Here is a 26175-nt window from a genome sequence, read left to right on the forward strand (position 1 = left end):
ATGAAAAATATTTGAAGGCCTATTGTATCAGGCAGAGTGTAATCTATAATACTTCTAAGTATAGATACATAAATATATCACTTTTTAAATTTTGAAGATTTTGAGTTAATAAAAATTTTGAGGATTTTGTTTGTTTTTGGTGTTTGGGGGAGGGTGTCATTTGTCTTCCTGTCCTTGCTGTGATTTGAATAGCAGTATAGCTAGAAATCAAGACAAAAACTTCATGAAAACACATGCTGAATTCTTTCCAAAAGTATTATAGTAGTCAGATATAAACCCTAAAGAAAAAGAAAACAAACCATTATTTTAATGTCATATTTTATAAAGGTGAATTTTCTGTGCACAAATGCTCCACTGTTTCTAAGTGTAGTCTTTAATTTACGTTTGTATGGCAATGTGCTTTGCTGGGAGACCTTCAGGAAACTTTGAAGGATTTCTATTGTTCTGATACAATTTCTAACTATATTCAGAAATGTGAATGTTTCTTTTTTTAATCACTAGTCTCTTTGAGAAGTTCCTCTAGACTGTTTTTCTGTTCACTGTTTTGTTCAAAGAAATGCCATCCTTTCTAGGCCACAATGCTACAGAATGAAAATACCCTGAAAAGAAGAACTGAAAAGAATGTCTGTCGAGATGTAAAGCTAATTAAGATTCCTTTTAATTACTCATATTCAACACGCGAGAAAACAAATTATATAGCCAGGCTGCTCATATATGCTAATCTGCTATCATTTAGCTATGGATTTAGAAATAGAAACGTAAATATGATACACATCTGCTGCTGTGTTTTACAGAGAGAATATTTCCTTTTCTCAATCTGAAACAGTCTTCATAATGTATGTCTTGAGTGTGTTAAGGGTCCCAAGAAGTTCCTAAGAAAAAGAAACCTGTTTATCGCTTTGTTCAACCCTACAGTTTTTAAATTTATTTGAGCCAAACTCACTTCTCAAGGAACCCTAGCGTTATATAAAACCTAGTTTGGTGACTGCTGACTCATCAAATTCCAGAAGTTCCCACCACCAGTAATTGATACACCAGGTGTGATGTTTACTGTACTGTGGACACCTTTGTACCTAAAGGAGACCCTAAGCTTAGCACCATTTGCCATCTTTAAAGCATCAGGATTTAACAGTATTCTCTTCTATAGTGCAGTCTTTTGGTATTTAAGACATAGTACAGCCAGTTTTCCTGTAAAGAGTAGACAGCAAATATCTTAGGCTTCCTGACCAACCCACAGCATCTCCATTTCAGCCCCTCAGCCCTGCCTCTGATGTGCGTGAGCAGCCATCATCACGGGTGAACAAGGAACATGGCCTTGTGCCAATAAAACTTTATTTGCAAAGGCAAGCAGTGGGCTGGCTTACCCCTATATTACAGTAATTTGCAGTAAGATCAAGAGGTCCCTTGTAACTAAGAATAATAATCACAAAGGAACATTTTACAAAGAAGAACATAATCAGATAGAAAATCCTGGACTTTTCCATTTGAGTTTTGAGCCACAGGTTTTCAGCTTACCTTCCTTTGAGTTGTGAATGCATGGCTGACTGACATAGGTCTTCTCAAAAATCTTTTTGTTCATTATTGTTTACCAATTTCAGTATCAGACAGATGTTCAGTTTTTATGGATATGGTATAATTTTTCTTAGAAGTAGAGTGGGTCAGATTTTCCTGGAGTTAATGGAAAACCTCACAGGAATGTTGGTTGAACACCACTATCTATGACCAAGCAAGTGTTCTGTGTATAAACTTGGATTTGGTACCAACTTTGTCACGAGCCTTAGAAATATCATTTTACTATTTACAATTCATTACATCAGTACACAAAATCACATGCTGTGTCAAACCAAAAAAATTTTCTTTGTAATGCTTTGAGAGTTCTCCCTTCTCTGACCAAACTGTTAAGTTTATTCATATCACTGAGCAACACTAAAAAGTTTTCATTAATAACATGTGAAAGACGATGATACCACTCTTAAAGCCAGTGGCTGCTGCTGTTTGGTTATAAGGAGAAGCACTAGTTGAACGGTGCAGAGGGATATTTCAAAATATTATGCACCGGCAGTTTTGGGTTTAATTGTCTGCAGATGGTAGATGATCTATGTCCCTTACTCACTGCCACATTTCTAACAGCACCCAGGCTGTTCCGTGTAAATTAGTAATCGTTCATATAAGCCTGTCCTTAATTCTCCAATATTTTTTCTTTGCATCATTTTCCAGCTGTATCATGTTAGAACTGACGTTTTAATTTCCTTTATTTTTTTTCAATATCTGTGTGTCATAAATGTTAACCATTTAAACTCAGCTACTGAGCCGTTCCAGCAAACTGAGCAGCCCGCCTGCTCTGCTTCAAGGCTCTTAATCACTCCTCTGGTCACACGTGAACCATGATAACTAGAGCAAAGGCAATGAGTAGTCTTTTTGTTTTCAACTGGTGTTTTGAGATGCTTTTTTCTTTTTCTTTCATTCCCTGAATGTGACAAAATAAAGTTCCTAAATGGAAATACTCTACACAAAATTTAGTGATCAGAGAAATTTCTCTACATAAAAATGTTTTTAGTGAAGGAAGATCGTATTCTCCACAAAGGTGGTTTTAGCAAGAAGAGCAAATATTGTGATTTAAGCAGAAGAATTTTAAATAACCAAATACATTTTGAAAGCTGAAAGTTTGGATCATCAGAATTTGCAGTGAATCTTCCTACCCTCTCTACTCATTAGCAGTTAAAGACACTATTGAGTTTAGCTTTTTCTTTAATGTTTTTACTTTTTGCTTTTATTTTCTCCTATAGTCAATTTAACGAGAATCTCAGCCCAAGCTTGCAACTATGTCATAGAAAGCTAACTGCCTGGTGAAAGCCTGTCTAAGGGAAACGAATTCAGAACATTCAACAGCTGGCTGTGGTGGTGGTCTCTTTTCCTTCTCTTTTTGTTGTTGTTGGAAGAAAGTTGAGACGATGTGATATGCGGACGGAGATTCTCCTTGCTAGCCTAGCTTCAGTCTGGCTTTTTCTTCCCTCATGCATGCTGACCTGGGGATCCTCCTTTGCCATAGCTGCGATAATCGTGACTCAGCTTACGACACCTCATATTCGCATCGCCCCTGCCGCAGGCGACGACCAGCTGACAGGTCAGACGTTCAAGTACAGACGAGTCATCTTGCCCATCTCCTGCTCATTCTTCTCAGCTTTGTCCCCCCTCTGCATCTCCTCCTTCGCTTTAAGGCTCGTTGACAGTGTCTCCGCCTCTCGGTGCCGACGTGTGCCCGCGTTGATGCCATGGTGTGCTCATTGTTCTGTATGCACTTGTGTCCCCTGCATCTAGCACAGCCCCGCTGCATGACCTCATTGTCTGTCTGTCTGTCTGTCTGTTGGTATGCTCCCCTCTAGCTTAACGTTATGCGGAATGAAATTTGCTGGATTTACCATGGTAGTGCCGTCAAAGTCAATCTCTATCAAAACACATAAAGATGTTTCCCCCAGTTATCCGCGTTAATCTAGAAAGGCATCGAGATTTGAGCATGAGAGGTCTGTTTTCACCTTGCAGGGTCTAGTTTGCACACACATTTAGCAATCCACAGGCTTGTCTGCCTTCATTAAATGAAGCCACTCAAAACTGTTTGGGTAACGCCATTCAGACGGCTTTTTGAGTTCCCACCAATAGAGCAGAGTCGATTGCATTCCTAACAGATCCTTGTTTCAAAGCACACTGTTTATAGACAGCAGAGACAAATCTGCAAGTCAAATGCACTGAATAATTTATGGAAGTTTTTAAAAAATTGAATGGCTGAAAGTAGCATAATTGAACTGCATGCTTCTTTATACCAGGAAGAGTTAGCTTGTCCATCCCTCTAAAGGTGTGTGGACAAACATATAAACTCCCATAGGAAAGGAATCCGGTAGATTCCTGCACATCAAAGGTGAGTAGTTAGAACATACCAGAAAACTAGCTTTGGCCCTGCAAGATAAGCGCGCCATCATCAAGATTTCTAACACCGTCACGTGGGCAGGACTCTAAGTCTGCTTTCAGAGCATCACCAGTGTGGGAGTTCATTGCATGAGTTGTAGGCGTGACGCAAGCCAAGTAAGAAACACAGCTGCTCTCCGTAGGATTTCCCATTCCTGCAACTGTTTTGTGTGTATGAAATTAAGGAATATACCCTACCATGCAGGGGGAAAAAAGTAAAGCTTAACTCATAGTAAGAATTTTTGATAGAGGTTTAAATTGTTCTGTGAGCTTAGTATTTTGGAAAATCAAGCCACTGAGACTCAGGAAAACTATAGACTGCTTTTTAAAGAAATGTAGGATAATTTTACTTCTTTCCCTGCTGTAATTCCATACGCAGTTTCAGGACTCTGTTTCAGAGCCTAAAAGCTATAAGCTTGTTAACAGTTCTGCTGCCCTGGCTTTCAAGTTTCTTTTAAGTGGGTTTCTTTTACTGGCTGAAGTTCTGATTGTCTCAGACACGCTCTTATCCTGAATGTGTGATGTGTTCCTCCCAACAGTAAATTTCCTTAGGGGATCATGTCTTTTCTTATATAGATCTTCTCTGAAAACCTTTACATGTCAGGCCTGGCCCATGGTTCTCTGCATAGGGTTCAGTGTCCATCACCTGGAAGGTAATCTAGGCTCTTCAGCAAGTCTGACCGCCCCATTGGCACCAGTCTCTTGCCAGCAAACATTACAAAGAGGTCAGCCCCACTATTGTAAAACCAGTACCTGTAGAAAATAGTTAAATAACCCTTTTTGAGGTTTTCCCAACGCCTCTACCTTTGAATTTAGCACATTGTTTACTAGGAATGAAGTAAGGGACATTTTGAATATCATGCTCTTTCTAAAACTTGCATGATTAAGAAGACACCTCATTAATCAGGTGTCGTCATTAACCTCTTAACCTCATTAACCTCTTTCACAAGGCTTTCAGATCCAGGGCACCTTATTATTTTGGAACTAGTCTGCAGGGAAAACAGACGTAGCTGAAGCATATGGTAACCATCCTTTTAAGGGCTGCAGGTGATCGCCAACATTTACTTTGGTTTATTAGGGATGAAAATGGCGGAGTGTTAGAATAAGCCCCCAAAACTAGTGCAAAAGTACTCCTGTCATTTTTTATAGTACTCCCTGTTGCTGTTGTTGATGGTTCCTCTTACCCAGATAAATTCAGGCTCAATTAATTTTTTTCATTTTTCCATTTGCATCAGCCATCCATTGGATAGCAAGTAGCTTCTGTTCTCTGTCTTTTTTAACAGATTTATTCATGAGTTGTACTGCAAGTTTGAGAGCTCATTCATTCAATCACTGATCAACATTAATCGAGCACCTTCTGTGTGCCAGGTCAAGGGAGGGCACTGACTCCCAAAAATACATTTACTTTCAAGGGTTGCCCAGACTTTTGGCATCAGACATATCTGCACATGTGACACCAAAACCTACACACATAGGCTTTTATGGATGAAAAATGACTCTCACGCCTGTTGCACAGTTGAGAAGAGGCAACAGCTTTGTAACAACGGGGGGAACGGACATGAATTTCGAAGTCTTTCTTGTGGTGTTGAGTTGCTTAGAAAATGGTCCATGGGGCTCTTCTGAATCTTTCATATCTCTGACGCAGTGTTTACCAGATCAATGCAGGCCCTTCCAGAAGTCAGCAGGAAATCACAAGGGATGCATTCTGAATGATGTCTTCAGCAGTTTTCTGGTCCATTTTGTTTTAATTGTAATGATGTTTTGCTCCTAAAAATGCTGCCGGATGCTGTATGTAGAGGAAACTGTGATAAGACAATGAGTCTTCCACAGCCTGAATCCCGGGATGTAATCCATGTGACTTGGTCCACCTCAGTGTATATAGTATGCCCCCTTCCTTCTCTAGCACAGAGAAGCAACCCACTGACCTGACCCCCAGCCATGTCACTGGGGGTCCATGTCAGACACAACCAAATAGCCCATGAGTGTTAGCTGGTTTAATTCACTGAATGAATGGAGCTCAGATGCAGGATGCTGGTCTGGCATCGTACTGGGGCTGTTTCTTAAAAATCTTTGACTCAATCAGCTGTAAGAATACCTCACCACCAATATACACACGGACACAGACATTTAACTGAAACAAAAGATTTAGAAGCTGTCTACCAGTGCTGCTCCCTGGGTAAGCTGCACTCTGATCTGTTCTATTCTGTCCTATCTTATTCTAGTTTATCTTTTTAAAAAAAATTTTAGTTGCTACCTACTAAGCTGATTACATTTCCCACTAATGGGTTATAACCCACAGTTTAAAAAAAAAAAACAACAATACTTTACTAAACCACTATAGTTAGGGAACTGTGAAAGGGAACAGAATATATAATTGGAATAAAGGTCCTGTCTTATCTCAAAATTCATACTCTAATGAGAGCAGACAGAAAAAATTCTAGAAACTGGAAATGCTTCTGCTTTCTACCTGCTTCTCTTAGTTCCTTTATTGTCTGTAATACAGAACTGCTTTGGGAAGAAAGTACAACTGCACATGCTAGATATTTCTCCTTAAGGTTTTTTTTTTTAACTTCACTTTATAAATAACTCTAGGCTGTTTATTTTATATTAAGATATTTCTGTTTAGGATTTAAAACCCTGGTCAGCTGTAAGATGCTGTGGAGAATGAGTTCCTTCGACAAACACTTTTTATCATCTGTTTTGGTTAAGCCCTACATCTTAAAATGATAAGATCCATATAGTAGAGTGTTTATAAACAAAGTGACTTCTGGGATTTGAGTACAGTTGAGATATGTCAGACCATGGAGAATTATTTGCTAGATATTATTAGTACTAAAAATAATAGAGAACTAGCTAACAGTTATTTATACATAGCATTTGAAGTTTTGAAAAAGATACATGTACCAGATGTCTCTACTGTCAAAGATAAACACAGCCCAACATCAGAGAAGTGGTGGAGACAGATTTTATTCAGTAACTACTAACTTGCAAGGGACTGAGCTGAGCTCCAGTCTGACTTGCTCAGAGGTGACTGGGACTTTACAGGGAAGATGAGAGAGTGGAGAGCAGGTGATGGGGGCTCAGTAGGGTCAGGGAGATGAGACGTTGGTCCATGTGGCACCATTCGGCACCTTCTGACTGGCATCTGTCAGGCTTGTCTTGTCACACAGAAGCTAGGAGCTGGGACCCTGTCCTCAGGGTCCTCAGGGGTCTCTGGAATCCATAGTCAGTTCTTCAGTCAGCCTTGAGTTTCTGAGGCAGGCACTTTGAGGGGCCTAGAGTTCCCAAGGGATGCAGCCTTGAGCTGTTAGAAATTGTGTTCGTCTTTGTTCAAGTCTTTTCTCTGTGAGCCCAGGTGGGCGCCTGGTGGTAAAGAGACTCAGAGGAGCCGCCTGGCGTTTCATCCCAGAGCAGCATCCTTGTCACTCCCCCTCCTTCCCGAGGGAGCAGCAGTGACTCGCTGGACTGCTGACACATGGAAAAAGACACGAGAGTGTGTGATCAGCCTTTTCTGGACATCATCCTCAGGACACACATGTTCCTTTGTGTCAGAGGGACTCAGAAGAGCCTGGCTAGGCTTTGGCCATGGAGAGAATCTTTGTCAGTATATCAACAAAGCTCTCATGAAATAAGCCCCAAGGAATTTCTCTTTCTCCTTCATGTGACTCTTAAAGCAGACAGATACCTTTTTTTAATGTCATATATACCACATGGATGCTTTTGAACTGTGGTGCTGGAGAAGACTCTTCAGAGTCCCTTGGGCAGCAAGGAGATTGAACCAGTCAATTCTAAAGGAAATCAACCCTGAATACTCATTGAAAAGACTGATGCTGAAGCTGAAGGTTCAGTACTTTGGCCACCTGATGCAAAGAGCTGACTCATTGGAAAAGACCATGGTTCTGGGAAAGATTGAGGGCAGAAGAAGAAGGGGGTGACAGAGGATGAGATGGTTGGATGGCATCACCGACTCAATGGACATGAGTTTAGGACATGAGCAAACTCAGAGACATGGCCGACTCAATGGATATGAGTTTGAGCTAACTCAGGGAGATGGTGAAGGACCTGGAAGCCTGGCGTGCTGCAGTTCATGGGGTCGCAAAGAGTCAGACACGACTGAGCAGATGAACAATACATAACACATGGAAGCTAGTGAAGCAGGTCCACACTGAGGAACGAAGAGGCTGCAGTGTTTTTTATGGAGGACCTTCAGTTCTAGATCCTGGGCAGAGGTCCCATTCCACATGTTCACTGACTCCCAAGATAACCACACAGCCTGCCTTCTTGGCTACTTGTCCTTCCAAGTATTGCTGGAGAAACAGCAGGAACAGGCTGACTCGTCCTAGAGTCTGTACCACGGCCTGGCCCTCAGTGACCACCCCCTGCCTAAGCGGCAGCAGGGGCTCCCCACCGCCCGACATCGCTGGCTCCCCCACCGCACCAGCCCACCGACCCCGCCGGCCCCTCCAGAGCTTGTTCTGCCTAAGAAGTCTCATCATCCTTTAGGTCATCCAGCCGGGACCCTGAAATTTTGGTATTTTCTCTGCTTGCCTCTTGAGTCCACCTAGAAATTACTCCGGAATTCGCCTGAAGTGTTTCCAGGGCAGAGGTCCAGTTTTGGTTTTTTTTTTTCCCCCCAGAGAAACAAGCAGTTAGGCTGCTTTCATCATTAAATAAGCAATTACTTTCTCACAGAAAGACCATACTGTTATGCATTCAGTTCTCACCTATAGTATAAATTTCTAATTTAGTTGCCCTTTCCATTGCAAATAAAATAGACTCATGGTTTTTCAGCCCGTTTACAGAAGCACAGCTCCAGTCAGCCGTTTCTTTCGGCACCTCCCTGTTTGGAGAGGGGTCGACCCGCTCACCCCAGCGCTGTCTGTCTCGTCCCCAGTCTCAGGCTGCGTCTGCCCACTTCTCTGCCTCAGAGCCGGCCAGAGGGTCCTAGGTGCCCCTTGTGATCAGGAGTGGAGGACGAGGGCAGAGCGAGCGGATGTGACTAGAAGAGCTAAATGCCAGGAAGCCGATTCAGCCCGAGTTCCTGCCCTGGCTTATTGATCATCTGTCATCGGCGTGAAAGCAGACGTGATATACCTTCAGGCACAGGTGCACACAGGTCCGGGGGTACTAGCGTCTGGCCCCAGGTCTCCACTTCATGTGTTTTGAGCGCTATTTACTGGGCTCTTTGTATGAATCAAAACTGGCCAAGAACAAAAAGGATAATAAAGCTCAACAATGTTCAGGCCCTGAGATAAAATCTCACTATCTTCAGTTGTAGACAGTTGTACCTGGCCCTTTTAAGAGTCCAGGCATTAGACTTACAACATGCTGTACTGGAGATAGTTACCTGTGTCTACTATGAAATAGACGTGGAACTTTGTATCTACTACTCCAAGGGCTGTATTTTATATCTCTTTATACTTCCCACAACCTGACACTCAGAGCTCCGCACTTGAACTCAGAGACCAGCTCTCGTTTTTTGATAGAATGAATTCACTTGGAAAAGATGTAATTGCGTTACAGGTGAGAGCTAATTTCCACACCACTTTTTTTAAAATAACATCCCCTACAAAGGAGCTCCTGTCCCTGCTGTCAGGTCTAGGACCAGGGAGGTACAGAGTGTCCGATGGGCCGCCAATGCCCAGACTCCCATCCAGCACTTTTATTTAATTCTGATAGAGGCAAGTCACAGCGTTTCAGTCCCTAAAGCCCTTGGCTGTAGGGGTGAGCATCCACCGTTGATGCTTTAGGAGAGGAGGTCCTCTCGTTCATCCATCACATCGAAGAGCCTTTCACCTCCTTGGAAAGCTTGATGTGTAACCAGCTCTGTGTTAAGAGATGGGAATTCAAGGAAGTGTAACGTGTACTCTTTACTTATATTTACCATCATTGTTAAGACTGACATAAGTAGTCCAGTAATTATCCCACTTCAATGAACGTACCAGTATCTTGGGCTCTTTGTAAGACAATAAGTGCATCATGAGCTAAGTTAACATACACATATACTCAGTTGTGCTCTAAAATGTAGTATCACATGATTCCAGAGACATTTTTAGTCTCAGGAGCTTCAACTTGACCTTTCAAGGGAATTTTGAGTGGAAATTAAGCAAAGAAAATGCCTCCATTAGACTTCTTTATGAATTAAAATGCCAAACTCTTCATTAAGCTGATAATTGGAAGTAGTGGCTGAATAAGACCTACCATTTTCCAGCTAGTGAGGTGTCCTGGCTTTATTCAAATTCTGTATCATATCAGTATGGAGGATTAGCAATTCACATGCCCTGTCTTGGGCGTTTCATAGTAAACAGTGACCAGGGGTATCAGTGCTGTATGTTTTGGAGGCCAATGTGAACAGTTAATGTGAGAAATTTGGTTAGAATTTCAGCATCTGTTAAAAGTGTTGCTTGAGAATTCTAAACTTTCCTTTTCAGACAGAAGAATGTAAAGTGAAGGGAGATTTTTATTCTTCCTGCAACACCAGCTGAATGCATTTTAATAGGCTGTAGTGTCACTGGTGATTTATTGCCCTTTTTTGTTCTTTTATGTGTTATATTTGTCATTTCGCTATGGCAGTTTCATCTATAAAATGGTATAGTTACAAGAAAATGGTGAGAGGATACAGGACTGCCATGGGAGATTCTGTTCCTTTTTCCTTGTCATTTTTGTAAGGAAATACTGAGTCAAATGTCAAGCATTTGGTTTCAAAAATAATATAATTTAAAGGATATATATTGCACTGGAATAGTGTTGCTTTTTCCATTTTTACTACATAAACTTTGGAGTTTCTATGTAAAAGATTTTCAAAGCAAGAGAGCAATTTATTTTTTCAGTATCCTTTTGTATTTTCTCTTTCCATCAGCAGTGTGATAAAGGAAACTAAAGCAGTGCATTTAAGTGCCTTCTATTTGCTTAAGGCACAGAGCTTCCTGGCTTGAAAAGCATAAATTGAAATTTATATTTTAGGAAATCTACCTTTTAATTTTGTTATTAACCTCATGCATTATGCATATCCAAAATGAATGCTGAAGGTAAAGGTTTGAGCTTAAAATAAATGAAGATTTTGGTAAAAGATGCAAAATACTGGGCAGAAAACAATGCTTGTAGTTTTTAAAAAAAGAGAGAGATTTTGCATGAAAGATTTTATGCTAATGAGTTAAATTATTTTTGCCTTTTCTATAAGGAATATATAGTATCAATTTTATAGTAAAATTATATTGGTTCATATTTGATGTTAGTAAACATGGAAAAGGCCTGGATATTTTAATTTATTCTTTAAATAAGCTTTTTTTAAGAACAGTTTTAGGTTTACAGGATTATTGCAAAGATAATAAAAAGAGTTCCTGTATACCCCACACCCAGTTTCCCTTTGGACATTTTTAAAATATTTACTAAGGCTGAATGACAATAGCTGTTTTACCAGGTCTTTCCTTTTACCTCAGTGGATAGCATGGAACTAGACAACATCATAATCGTTCATTGACTCTTGTTGATAGATACCAATTGTGCTACTTTCATTTTTAGCCCTTCACTTGCCTTATAAAAACATTACCACAATTTAGAACAGAAGGCATCACAATGAATTCCAACAGCTTCATGTCTAAGAAACCAGTGAATTCCATTGCGAATTTGCAGGCAAAGGGCCATGTCTTACTGCTGTGCTTTTTGGTTGACTTTGGACTAGTCTCTCTTGTAAATAAGCTTTTTTAGAATACTGTAAAATGCTTAGTATTTGTGAGAGGTTTTTTAAAGTATTTATGAGTGTGATCCAATATATTGAGTCAGAATGGAAAAGAAGTCAGAATTTCCCCCAACGTTTTAACAGAGCCAGATGTTGAGGCAGCAAATCCAGAAAGCTTCAAGGGTAGAGCTCGGAGAAACAGAACTCTTTTCTGGAAAGAGAATTATTGTTTTATTTTTTTTTTTTTATTTTTTTTTTTATTTTTTTTTTTTTATATTATTTTATTAGTTGGAGGCCAATCACTTTACAACATTTCAGTGGGTTTTGTCATACATTGGCATGAATCAGCCATATAGTTACACGTATTCCCCATCCCGATCCCCCCTCCCACCTCCCTCCCCACCCGACTCCTCAGGGTCCTCCCAGTGCACCAGGCCCGAGCACCTGACTCATGTATCCCACCTGGGCTGGTGGTCCGTTTCACCATAGATAGTATACATGCTGTTCTTTCAAAACATCCCACCCTCACAGAGACACAGAAGTACAGAACAGACTTTTGAACTCTGGGGGAGAACGTGAGGGTGAGAATTATTGTTTTAAATACTCTGCTGACCTTATATTAAGAATCGAGGGAAAGTCCAGAAATCTGAAAAAGCTCAGTCCTTTCAATCCAAGTACCTCATCTTATTTACCCTTTTGATGATATCAATATCAAAACGTGTTCAGTATCAGTGTCTCCAGAGGGCTAACAGTGAGACCTGGAGTCTATAAAAAGATTGACTCATAAAATTCTAGCCTGTTAACCACCACCTCTACAACAGGCACACACATGCACTGCTTTTAGAATTGTCATTGTTTTCATGTAAGAGAATCTTGGGTTTGGCTTCGAATGTCTGATTCCTTCTTAAGCCATGGCTTTTCTAGCTGAGGGACCATATATGTGCATGCATGCTAAATCACTTCAGTTGTGTCTGAATCTTTGCAACCCCATGAACTGTAACCCACCAGGCTCCTCTGTCCATGGGATTTCCCAGGCAAGAATATTGGAGTGGTTTGCTATTTCCTTCTCCAGGGGATCTTCCCGACCCAAGGATTGAACTCTCATCTCCTGCATTGGCAGGAAGATTCTTTACTGCTGAGCCACTGGGGAAGCCCCTAGAAGTGGGGTGGTACCGGGTTGGGGGAGGGGTACCACTTTCCTTGATGGTAAATCATTTAAAACATTGTTTGTATTAAACATCAGTATATCATGGAGGAAAAGGCAATGCTTACATGCTATACTCAAAAAAATCAAGCAACAGACTTCAAAGAAATTTGAAGCCAATGATTGACCACTTAGGATAAGGCTCCTGCTTGTTCTTGACCGCCTGCCTTTTGGGGACAAATGGTGGATCATTGTAAGAGTCACGGCTTCTCTTTGACCAGCTTGGAGGGAGCAGGGAAGGCCCTAAAGTTTAGACCCCGGGTCATCTTCTGAACCACATGGCACTCTTCCTAGGGCCGTTTTCAAACATGTCAGACAGAATCTGGGCCTCAGAGTCTCTGTTCTGGATTCAATAGGGCAGTTTTCAGGGAAAGTATGGATCCCACGCACCTAATTCAGGAGGTATCTGCTTGAAATTCAAGGTCGTGAGTTCAGACTTCTTGGGCAACTCTCTTAAATTCCAAGTCTCAGCTTCCATGTCTATAAAACATGGAGAATACTGCTTCTTAACCCCAGTGGGGGCAGTGGGAGAATTACCCCAATGACATATATAAAGGCCCTTTCACCAGCTGAGTCATGGCCAAGGCAGAGGAGTTGGCAGTTGCTGGTAACTTTCTGTCATGACTTTATTACTCACTGTTGTCCTGATAAAGGATTGTTTATGCCTCCTAGGACTTTCAGAAGCCCATGGTAATTAATCCAGGCCACTGCTCCTCCCAAGCTTGAATGCAAAATTGAACTTCCCAGAAAATGAATGGCTTTCTTGATGCTAGGTAGAGTATTATTTACATGAATACCATGTGGCTGCTGGGGTCTCCAGAAGCCCCAGAGTGTGGGAGGAATCTGATTATTTTCTTATATGTCGAGACCCGTGATGAGTCCCCCCACAGGTGGTATTTCCCACTTGCCTGCCTTTGAGATATAGGTGCATCAGAATATAAGCTATATTCTCTTGCTAGTGGTGGCAATGGTGATGATGCTAGTGATGAAAAAAAAAAAAAAAAAAAATCACCACATTTTCAAAGACAGCTACTTTATTTGAAGCTGTAATAGCCCAGAGCAGTGTCTAACCTATTCTGCACCTCCCTGTGGCCCAGTGCACGGAATAAAGTGCCAGGCTCCCCTTTGTTGTCCTGGCCACTGGGGCTCCCTCGCCCCTCCTCACTGTCCTTGGTGTCGATGTGAACACCTCTCTTTGTGCTCGTCCTTCGGTTACGCCAGTTCTCAAGGGAGCCCGAGACGATGCACTTTAGCAGAACTCTATCTAGAGGGATGATAGATGATCTCATTGAGTACCTTTTTCAGACACTTGCTATGAAGTTGGAAAAATATAGAGCAGTTGGCAAGGGAAGGTGAAGCCACATAAGTTTTCCTCCACATGTTGTTTTCATTTTGAAGAGTGAGTGACTATCTCTGAGAAACATCTTTGAAAATCAGCCTGGCACCTGCCTGGGAGTTAATAAATGACATGTGTTCAACACATCTGTCAGGATTTCTGATGAGTTTTCCCATTTCCTCCAGTAAACATCCAAGCCATACATCACCCTAGCACTGTAATTGATGTTCAGTTTAATCTGTATAATGTACTTATTGGTATTGCTAATGATGCAGTTATTAATTGTGGCCTATTATTAATTATAACAGTTTACTCAAGTTAGAGTTCTTGGTCAAAACACATATTTGCATACCAATTTTTGTCTGGAATTTTTGCATATGTACTGTCCTTGCAGTGGTTTTTGTTGTTTTTTACTCAAGATTGTATCTAACTTCATAGGAAACATGATAAAAAGCATGTGATATTGTCAGTTTAGTGGGTACTTCTTATATATCTTTGAATAATTTCTTTAGATATTGGTGTATATTTACATACAAATATGCACATGCACGCACTGCATCAGAGTGAGTTATGTGTGTCTTTTGGCCAGTTTAAAGGTTTATAAAAGGGAATTTTCAGATTTCTACCTTATTTCTTCTCTGAGTAACAAAGAAGTTAGAAAATGGTTCTAGAGTATGGTCATAGGAATGATATAAACATTTTATTAAATTAACTTACAATAATTGTAATCATAGTAGCATTATCTTAGAAATTTCTCCTTTTTTGCTTTCTTAAAAGTCCCAGACCATTGTAATTACTCTCCAGCATAAATTTTGGCTCCTTTAAAGACTTCTAAAACAAATTCGACATATGATCATGAAAAATGGTCTACAGCTACTTAATCATTACAAGTATTGAGCTCATAACACTTTATTGTTGACAGATACTCATTTCCTGTCTCCCTGATATGTACCCAGTTAACTTTCTCGTCATTGATGGATATATATTTCACTGCTTTGGTGCTGGAAATATAACATTTTGCCACTAGTATTTATTTTCATGCTCTTTCTTTCTAGTAATCTCATTTTATCATTGATGAAAGTTTGGTCAGTAAATTTACTGGCGAAGACTTTTATCTGTCATCAGCCTCCTGAGGAACACCTCCTTGTGCCCTGGCTGTCTCAGACACAGTCCCTGAAGCCCAGGCTCAGAGGGTCTGTCTTTCTCGGGGTGTTGTCTTCATGGCCACGGAACGTCATCTAAATGCAGTCACAGACCCCATTTATCTTAGTAAGCCCTTGATAAATGCTGGGAATAGGCAGAGGGAAGACCACAAAATAGGACTTGTCTTTACACTTCTAGTCTTTCCTCTGTTTTGTTTCCTTTTATACTCATCGCCCTATGTCTGGAAAGTCTAGTGCAAATGGAGAAAGAATAGGTTGGCTCTGAAAAGAGTGCAAATGAGAAAGACAGAAAAATTAAAGTGAGATTTGTTGTGAGAGAGCTTTGATTCAGCATGAACTTCAGACACATCATAAGATGCTGGGCCAGGTCATGTGAAGACTAAAAACTAAAACCAGCTTTGTCCCAAGGAACTTATGTTAAGATGTACTATAAAGGACTTACCAAAATAATGGAACTTGTGGTTGAAATAGTCAGGAGGGGTGACAAGGAGGTGCTACAGCAGTTCAGTAGGAGAGAGAACACTTCCTGCAAAGCCACAGGGACGGTGCTGGGCTCACTGGCCTTTGAAAGACAAGTAGGCCTTCAAAGACCGTCTATGAATCTATGATGTATGAGAAGGGATGGGTCCACAGAGCAGCAGCAAAGGTCCTGAGAAGGGAGATGTTGGCTGTGGAGCTAGAGGGGGAAGAGAGGACTGGGCATCTCTGTTTGGTTGGAACACAGGTGGATGTAGGAAAATCAAAAGAGAAGAAGCATAAAGTTTGGAAAAGAGTTGGGAGTCAGCTAATGGGAGGCCCAGCTGCCTTTTGAAATAAGCATTTGGAGACTTTTGGGGTTTTGTTTTGTATTTTAAATGAAAGAGTGAGCTGATTAGGCCTGTTCTTTAGGAAAATCACTATATAAGAGGCTGGATGGGATGTCTCCCTAGGAGACAAGTACAAAATACAGAAGAGAAATAAACCAGGTCTGTGGCAGTGGGAAAAGAGATGAAGAAAATACAGTGTATTTTTAATTTTTAGAGATTGGGTAGGGAGGTAAACTGACCTGGTGTTGGGTGACTCTCCTTCAACCCAAGATAGAGTTTTGTTTTAATGCCTTCAAAGTTTAGTTTCAAACACTATATTGGAAATATACACTCTTAACTGATAATATCCTCAAAATCACCCATTCACATTCCCTTTATTGATTATTCAGTTTGTATGAAAGGTGAACACAGCTGATGCCATCTTATTGACAAGCAGTTCACTCATTTTATTACTTGACCATGATTTGAGAAATGCAAATGGAAGAAATAAAGCCATTTCATCAGACCAGTAATGGCACTCATAATTCTCTGGAAACTTCTAGTGCCCAGAAAATAAGTGATCAGGATTTGATAGATCATCTTACCCACAAAGATGTAGACCCATCAGTCAATGAGAGCAGTAACTGTCATGAAATTAGAACAAAAATAAAAAAGTAGATTAATTTTTTAGAGATGGTATATATCAAACAATTCAGCATCTCAGTTTTATATGAAAAATTATGTTTCTGATTATTACTTGTACGTCGTACATGCTCTGTGCCCCTGCAGTGGAAATTAGGTACCAGGGAAGCGCTATAAATTCAAAAGCATAATCAGGTTACAAACAATACATAAAATGTGAACAGAGATTATTCCAGGGGTGCTGATTGACTTTGCATTCCCAGAAAGAGAAACAGCGATGTGTAATTTAAATGAAAAATCTTGGAGATATTTTGTGATTATATATAGTAATATCAAGGTACAGCTGGAAAAACCAAACACAGATGACAAGGAATTCTAATTTTCTGAGCAATAAAACTTGAGTGAACTACAATAATCTTTAAAACTGGGTGTTGCTATTTTTAAGAAAAAGAAGACATCTCTGCAAAAGATGAAAAAAATACTATGAAAATTAATTGAAATAGATTCTCTATTCCATAAAGTCATAAAATGCTAGTCCAGAGTGGCTGAGGCTTCCTCGATGGACGTTTTAGAACATCTTTGAGGACCAGTGCTCTTTGAAACACACTCTGGTAAACAATATTCTCACATGTTTCCATTTCATTTTTTCTCATAAGGTTTCTCAACCTCCTCTTTATCTTTTCAGCACCTTCCCATGGTGGCTGTTCCTGACCCTTTTTTCTCTCCCCCCAGCCCCAAATACCAGAGTGGAATTTTGGTATTTGGTCTTGCACGTGGTGAGAATGAAGTTTTTTGTTGTTTGAATTCAGTGCAGGCGTTGAACCAAACACCAGGTCTGCCACCAGGAAGCCGGCCAGGTATTTCCATGAGCGGCGTTGACATCCAGTGCCCGGCTCTGAGGCCAGAGGGCCTGTGTGTGGCCAGCGGGTGCCTTTTGTGAGTCCCTGCATCTTCGTAGTTCCAGTCTCCCCCTTGGGCCAGACACTGGAGGCCCCTGGCCCAAGGAGGCAGTAGCCTTCACTGCTCTCCACATGGCACATCCTTCTCTCCTCCAGTTGGGTTTTGAAGCTCAGCCATGGTACTTCTCTCAGCCTCTCATATCAGGCAGAGAAAGGTGAACTGTCACTCATCTTACTCATCTTGAGTGTCCTGCAGGGCCTCGTTATGGGACCTGGAGCACAAGAGGAGCTGTTTATTTGAGACTGAAAACCAGGCTTAACTGCGTCCCAGGGATGGGTCGAGCAAGTGTCCATTCTGTGTCTGTCCCAGGGATGCTCCTGCCTCTGATGGCTCATGGATCACTTAGGATGGAACTCGGAGCTGTGTCACGCTCTGCCTTTTCTCCTCATCTTCCCTTCTCCTTCTACTTCTAGTTATAAGGAGGGAGGAGGGGGCCAGCTCTGTGCTCCTGGATAAACTTCCAGCCCCACCACAACCCTCACATCTCCGTCGCCACCTGCTTTGAGATCACCAGGATTCATCTCTCGAGGCCCTTTTTTTCTTAAAGCCCTGGTGTCCAGCTCCCCCGTCTTCCCTTAGGCCCTCATCCCCTTACCTCTCTGTATGACCCTCTCCAGGCCCATCCCTTCCTGTCCCATCATGTCGTTGCTCCAACAGGCTTCTCCTTTCCCTCCTGCATCATCAACTTTTTCCCCTCCAGGGGACCAGAAGCATCACCATTCAAAATGCCCTAATTTGTCCCATCTTAAAAAAGAGCAGTTTCCCTGGATCCCCACACTCCTCTCTGGCTCCATATCATGCTGACTTCCTCCTCCCACTCCCTCGTCCCTCCATCGGCAGCTCCTTTTTGCCCCCATTACTGGCCCTCCTGGTGACCCACCCTCTCGCTTCACCTCCCAAGCACCCTCCTTCAGTCTCATGGCTTTAAATATCACCTGGCAACCCCCAAATGTTTGCCCCGAGTCTAGATTTCTCCACTTTATGCCCAACACCTACTTCATATCCTGCTGGGCTGGCATTGTGGGCCTCCAGGGGAAGTTTATACGGTCTGTGTAGTGGTCAGAACCGGGCCCAGACCCTAGAGCCAATGGCTGAGTACATCCAGTTCTCAACCTGGCAAGCTTCTGTTACTGAATTTAGCATCCAACACTGGGCCAAGACAGACCGGCTCCTGCCAAGTTGAAAACCAACCAACCACTGCCGTGGATAATCACTCCTTTTCTTTTGAGATTTTTTTCACATTGGATGTTATATCTGGAACCTTAAATAATGCAGATCCACTGGAACACCATCCTTTTTTTTTTGAAAAGCTCTTCTTGGTCATTAGAACAGTACTCCTGGAGCTGTCACTAGGAGTCAGCAGCCTGCACATCCGTGGAGGTGATATTCACCCTCCTTCCCCCTGAAATATTTAGCATATTTATCATTTTAGTGACTATGTCCAAGCCCACATAATGCACACTTTTAGATGCATACATTTGAATTTATTCTCTTCAAAAGGAGCTACACGTGCGGACGTGTGCAGTATCCTCTAAGCAGAATACACAGTAGAGGGGGAAAAAATGCCTTTCCATGAAGAATTCGAATTTATACCAAGAAAAAAAAAGGAATGAAAGGTTGTAACATTAGAAACCTGGCAGGAAAATAACAAGACCAGGTGAAAATATTGTTTAAAAAAACCTCTTGCCAAGCAGTTTGTAAGTTGCACTGTTACATTCGTAGATTTGGGTAAGGGGGAATGGAGTGAGTGAAGTGAAAGTAGCTCAGTCCCATCTGACTCTTTGCAACCCCATGGACTGTTTAGTCCATGGAATTCTCCAGGCCAGAATACTGGAGTGGGTAGCCTTTACCATTCTTCAGGGGATCTTCCCAACCCAGGGATTGAACACAGGTGTCCCACATTGCAGGCAGAGTCTTTGCCAGCTGAGCCGCAAGGGAAGCCCAAGAATACTGGAGTGGATAGCCTATCCCTTCTCCAGCAGATCTTCTTGACCCAGGAATCAAACCAGGGTCTCCTGCATTGCAGGTGGATTCTTTACGAACTGAGCTACCAGGGAAGCCCCAGGGGGAAAGAAACAAGCTACCAACAGCAACCACTCTGTCACAGATTATCCTGTCTGTGGCTGACTGACAGGTCACAGCCACAGGTTTCCAAAGGGAAAAGGGGGAGAGAAGAGCGTCCTGAGGGGGAGGGACAGAATCAGGTTCATTTCAAGCAGGATGGAGGGCAGAACACGGAGAAGGCAGGGATGGTGTGTCCCCCAGGGAAACTGCAGTTAATGACACACTTCCGTGAGATCGTCCTGGGGTCATGATTTATTTCAGCCCAGCTTCTGTTTATGTTGATGCTTCTCTAGGGGAGTTCAGCCCCTTCACCCAGGTAGTAAGCTGGTGACTGTGTGGGCAAACCTGCAGGGCAGCCCTCCTCGCCCTTTTTGAGTTGTTCCCCCATTTTGCACGATTCCTGCCATGATCACCTTGCCCCTGTGTCCTATGGAGGCTGAACATTGCATTTTCTTGGCCTGCAACATGAAACAAGTTGAGTAAGTGCTAAGGAACGAGGATGCTGAGCTTCACTGGCTGCACAGTGGGGCACTCGCCCGTTTCCTACAGGGAATGTGGGGTCGCAGGGCTGATGTCTCTCCCTGACCCCAGGATGGGCAGAATCACTCCCCGGTTCTCACGGAGCTTAGAGAAGAGGCTAAAGCACAACGTGACTAGTTGTTTAGTTAACAGAACCAGACATGTGACCATTAACATGACCAACTCTTCTCTCATGGAGTGTTTACAGTGTATGAGTTTAATCCTTGTAATTGTTTATATTTACATTTTTAAGCCATATCCAGTTTTTCTAAATAATTTATTCCCTGAGTATTTACTGGCATAATTTAGCTACAAAAAACTTAGAGAGTCATTTGTTTAGAAAGTAGTCTACCACCATACCACCCTGAACACACCCGATCTCGTCTGATCTCAAGAAGCAAAGCAGGGTCTGGCCTGGTTAGTACTTGGATGGGAGAAGGCATACCTGGAGAACTTACTTCTAATTTCTCTCTAGTTAGATAAATGGAATGGCTCCCAGTGTGCCAGCATTTAGGAGAATAAAACCAATTAGATTTTTTTTTTAAGTTTTCAAATTAGATTAAAAAAAATCAAAATTGAAAACCACTGGGTTTTTTGTCAGTTTCGTGAATTTGAGTTATGTTATTTTTACATGGTTGGCTGTTTTCACCTATTATTCATCTTTTAAAACATACACGTTTTAACTTAAAATTTTTCTTAGCAGTTTAGTTAAAGAAGTGTTATCCTTCAAGTCTACCACTTGGCTATGTGTTCCAGTATTGGGGTGTATACTTCAGGTGTTATTACAATAAAAAATGGTAATAGTGTTATCTTCAAGGTTCATCTGACACCTGTTGGAGGGACATTCTTTCAAACAGAATAGCAGATCTCCCTGAAGTGGTCAGAAATAAAAAAGTCCTGTAAAGAGTCAATCTATCCAGAAGGGCTTGTATTAATAAGGTATGATTTTTGCATCACAACTACTCTCCTTGCTACCGTTGACTGGATTGGAAAGAAGTCATGGTTTCAGGTGTCTCCTGCCTTGTGTTTCTCTGATCTTGACCAGTTCCATCTGTCTGATGGCCACAGCTATGTTCAGGGTCCAGAGTCTCGTATAAAATCTTAATATGAATAACTTTTGAAAGAAGCATTTATACATTCCCAGTGGAAACAGATGGCAAGTTATAGTCTAACCCCTGACTTCCCTGCTGTGACTCAGACCAAGCCCCGTATGGAGCGCGTAGGACACAGTGATGGTTAAAACGTAGCGAAAGGGTGAAAAGGACTGGTACCAAGAGTCAGTGTTAATTTCATTTTTCCCAACAAGAAGAAAATTCTAATGTGGGAGATTTGGACGTAAAATCCCCACTTTCCCAACGAGCTGTATCAGTAGGGAGGGGACGTGATGGCTCAGATGCCGAGGGCTGTCATGTTCTGATGAAAAAGGGAGAAGCCCTTAGAAAGTGGATTCTGTTTAGTGAATAGAACATTAGAATCCCAATATTTTTCATCCCGAGCTCATTTAGCAGAGGTAATGGATATTTCATCAGACACAGATTTGACATTCCATTGCATTATACTGTAAACAGGACGGACGGTGTTTGGGAAATGGGAGAGCTAAGACAGTAGCCACTGGCAGGCCCTGGTTATCTCATTTAAACAGATACCAAATGTGGGCGACAGGAGTGTGATCATCGGCTGCTTCCCACTTTGTGAATAAATTGCTTAGAAGGAGACTTTGCCTACCAGATGTGACCTAGATTTAGCTTTTCAAAGGCAGGGGGGTGGGGGGGGATATCTCTATTGTGTTAAAAAAAAAAAACAATTGCTGGTAAAATGCACAGTAAATGAGCTTATCTCCCCTCTCCAGGTGTTTGGGCTAATATGTTATGGAATTACTGCTTCATTTATGAAAAATAATTGGGGGAAGTGTTCCAGCAAATCAAATTTGGATAAAGGCTGAGGATGTCTATTGTGTTGTTAGCAAGTTTTTAAAAAGACAGAAAGATCAGGGAGCCCATAGAGATAATAAAAATATTTTAAAAACTGTGTTTGAGAAGAGTCTTTCATAAAAGGGTCAGGCGTGGGTGTGCTTTCCAACTAGTGTTGGGGTTTAGTGAAATATGGAAGAACAATGAGAACAATTACACCCCTTTCAGCGCCTGTGAAAGCTGCTGAAAAAAATCAAAGCCCGTCTGTCTGCTGGCTCCGATAAGTCTTACGACTCTGTTAAAGGCGGCGAAAATTTAAAAAGCTAACATTTATATTCTCCCTTACCCACCGTGTCTCTTTTCTTGTCTCCCCCACTCCTGCAGGAGCCGCCACTCCAAAACCAGTCCCAGAACCCGAGAAGCAAACAGACCACACAGTCAAGATCGCGGGTGTCATCGCTGGCATCCTGCTGTTCGTGATCATATTTCTCGGGGTCGTGCTGGTGATGAAGAAAAGGTGAGCCCCTGGCTGTTGCCATGCAGGTGCTTCTGGCCCACTGCTGGCCAAGAGGCTTCTCATGTGTGAAAGTGTTCTGTTAGTCCGTTGCCTTGGATGACCGAGCCACACCTGTGGCTCTGGTGGTTCCTATTTTGCATCATGTAGCAGTCAAGGTTATGGGAAAACATTCGGAGTCCGCAGCTGTGATTTTGTGTGACTGTGAAGAGCTTCTTGTGCCAGGTCAGCGTTAAGGATCAACTGTCTTCCCACCAGTTGGTACTTAAAGCTCAGCAGAATCAGTAAAATCACTTGTTCACCAGGAAATGTTCAGTGTTAATACTTATTACCAACAGAATAGATCTTGAGGATACAAACAAAGAGACTTCTCCTTCTCATGATAAGGAAGATAATGACAGTGACGGAGTTTCTTGGGCCTGCATTATTATATGCAGGCACCATGTCAGGGGATTAAACAGCACAGTATCCCTCGAGAGAGGAACTCTCAGGGTCAGCCAGACAGCGACTCAGAGTGTGGACACATAAGGACAAGGACGGTAACATGGTGGGTGTCGTAAGGGTGCCCTTTCTAGCCCGGGATGATCAAGGGAGGAGAAAAACACGTATGGCTGCAAAAAGCAATCGTCACCTCCAATACATGAAAAATACACAATCTCTTTTGTCTTGTGGAGGGGAGAACTTGCTTAATAATACAGTATTCAGTTTATATAAAAATGATCAACATAAAAGATAGATGGCAAGAAGCAGTAATAAATTATCCATTTTTATGTGGTTTAAAATTAGTTATAAACAATTATATCCTACTGTATAGCACAGGAAACTATATTCAGTATCCTGTGATAAACCATAATGGAAAAGAACATGAAAAAGAATGTACTGAATATATACATATATATTTATATATATATACACACATGTAAAGAACCATCACATTGCTACACAGCAGACATTAACACAACATTGTAAATCAACCAACTTCAATTTAAAGAAAAATTGAAAACAATGCTAGAGTGTGAGCAAAAGTGCAGATCGAGAGGTTGACAAAGCCAAGTCAGGGAGGTCTTGTCTGGTCATTTAAGGAGCTAGACCTGGTCGTTAAGTCCACTGGTGTCCTTTAAGCATGTAGTAATGGGATGTGCTTTTTCTATTAGAAAGATCACTCAGTGTTAAGGTTGAGACCACTGAGGAGAGAAGAAGGCTCGAGGCAGGAAGACCAGCAACTTTAGAAACGTCAGGAGGTTGCAGCCACTTGTAGGCCCATCTGGGGAGCCGAAGTAACACAGAAAGAACCTGTTGTTGGTGTGGCCGTTGGCAGGAGTGTCCCCAGTCACGGGTGTATACGAGCTAGGACCTGCGGGGCCTGAAGAGGGGACCTCAGCCCTGCAGTTTTATGCCCAGTCTTCCTGTGCCATGGAGCGGACACGTCCCCTGGGCAGGCAGACTGCTGGCATGCGCCAGGAGCAGTGCTGTCCACAGTCAGAGTCGTCCATCCACGAGTGCCCGGCTGAAGCCGGGGCTTGGACGTGGGCGCTCAGGGCTACTGTCAGAAGGAGGTCGAGGGTGAAGGTCAAATCTTGGTCACAGGGATATTTAAGGGATGAGCTAATATCCAAATGTACAGGCATACACATACAGCTTTCCTTGCTTCTTTTTTACTGGTTTTTACTTGTTTACTGGTCCAGTGAGACCTCAGGACGAGGCTCTGTCCTGCCTCATACAGGCCGAGCTGGGCCCCATCATTTCAGCTCCTCCTTCCTCTTGTCATTCACCTTTTCTTCTTTTCTCGTTGGTCACACATCATTTAATTTCACTCCATTTTTAAAATATTCTTTCTTGTGTTGAGAACTTTTGTGATCTGCTCTCTTAGCAGGTTTTAAATATACAGCACTATAGTGTTGTATATAGAGAGACTCAGATGGTAAGAATCTGCCTGCAACGCTGGAGACCCAGGTTTGATTCTTGGGTCAGGAAAGATTCCCCTGGAGAAGGGAACTGCAACCCAGACCAGTATTCTTGCCTGGGAAATACTATGGACGGAGTATACTGGTGGGCTACAGTCCATGGAGCTACAAAGAGTCGGATCCAGCTGAGCAGTTAACACTTTCTTACTTACGTACTAGTATAGTGATATTAACTACAGCCACGTGCTGTTCATCCCATCCCCAGAACTCCTTTACCTTATAGCTAGGAGCCCCCTTCTCCCTCTTCACTTTGCTTATCCCTGGCTTCCTTTTCTTTTATCTTCTCTGCATGTCTAGCTGTCAGTCTCTATTTCTTTCTCCCTTACATCTCTGTCTTTTTCTTCCTCTTTTACTTCTTCATCACCCCTCATCCACTTTCTCCTGGATGCTCCTTTTCTCTCCCGCCTCGCTGTTTATATAGAAAGCTTATCTTTGGTACTGGTAGTTTGTACTATTTTTTAAAAATATGATCCAGTATAAATTCTAAGCAGCCCTAGGCCCTTGCATGCCTAGATATTCAAACTAAGCGTTTTGGAGAGTTGATTTTTAGTCATGGGAATGTGTTGGATTTTTATGTCATCTGGCAAGTTCTCTGTGAGGAATTGCCTGAAACCACCAATCCAGTTGCCCTCATGACCTTAGCTAAATGTTAATTCATCCTCCAAGGGTCTGCTTCTGCTGGATTAATTTATTATTCTACCTTGGACTCTCAGGCAGACACAGAGGTTAGGTTATAAATTATGCATTTGAAGAAATTGCCGATGGTAACATATGGCCTTGATACAACTTTAGACTAAATTCCAATACTTCCTATCAAATTTGCATGATTATTTACTAGATAATAGCCTTAAAAGGGTTATTTTCACAGCACGTGCCACTTTGGTATTTGCTCTTTCTGAAATATAGAATATGCTGCCTTGTAAGGCAAATTTGTCAGGAACTTGTAAGATTTTGACCTGAACAATCACGTGGTTCAGACCATCTAGTTAATAGAAATTCCGAAAACTTCTGATTGCTCAGGGTTTTCCCTATAAGTTGAAGCCTAAAATTTTAAATGTGTTTTTAACAGAACAGGTAAACATGATAGTAATCACAGGTAAGTGGCTGGAGAGTTATTGATACGGAATAAGCTACAGGATTTGGTTAACAGACAGGGAGTTTAGATTTGGAATTCCTGGATCTGTATTTTAACCAACTCTGTGATTCTGAACTGCTTTGCCCCTTAGTTTATTCATCTGTAAGTTGAGCAAACTGCACTCATCCACATCTGAAGTCCCACCCAATCCGAAACTCTCAGACTTCCTATTACGTGGCAGCTGATGGTGACACAACTACCCAGCTGGCTTCCTACAAGGGCAGTGAGGGCTCCTTATGTATCTCATGCTATAAACCTACCCAGTCACTCCTCCAAAGCTCACTTTGTGCAGTAGATTCAAGTCTCCATGGAGTGTCGGCTGGTGAAGGTTCATCTTTCAG

At 42.0% G+C, this 26175-nt stretch overlaps 1 protein-coding gene across 4 annotated transcripts in view; it reads left to right on the plus strand.

Moving 5' to 3' along the window:
• Positions 1–26175, plus strand: part of PTPRM (protein tyrosine phosphatase receptor type M) — a 637795-nt gene that overhangs the window by 408882 nt on the left and 202738 nt on the right. For all 4 annotated transcript variants that reach the window (XM_065932554.1, XM_065932556.1, XM_065932555.1 and 1 more), the window contains exon 14: positions 22606–22738. In XM_065932554.1, the coding sequence (XP_065788626.1) occupies positions 22606–22738 (133 nt within the window). The remainder of the gene's footprint in view (positions 1–22605; positions 22739–26175) is intronic.

The sequence above is a fragment of the Muntiacus reevesi genome, chromosome 4, assembly GCF_963930625.1.
Source record: "Muntiacus reevesi chromosome 4, mMunRee1.1, whole genome shotgun sequence".
Classification (NCBI taxonomy): Eukaryota; Metazoa; Chordata; class Mammalia; order Artiodactyla; family Cervidae; genus Muntiacus; species Muntiacus reevesi.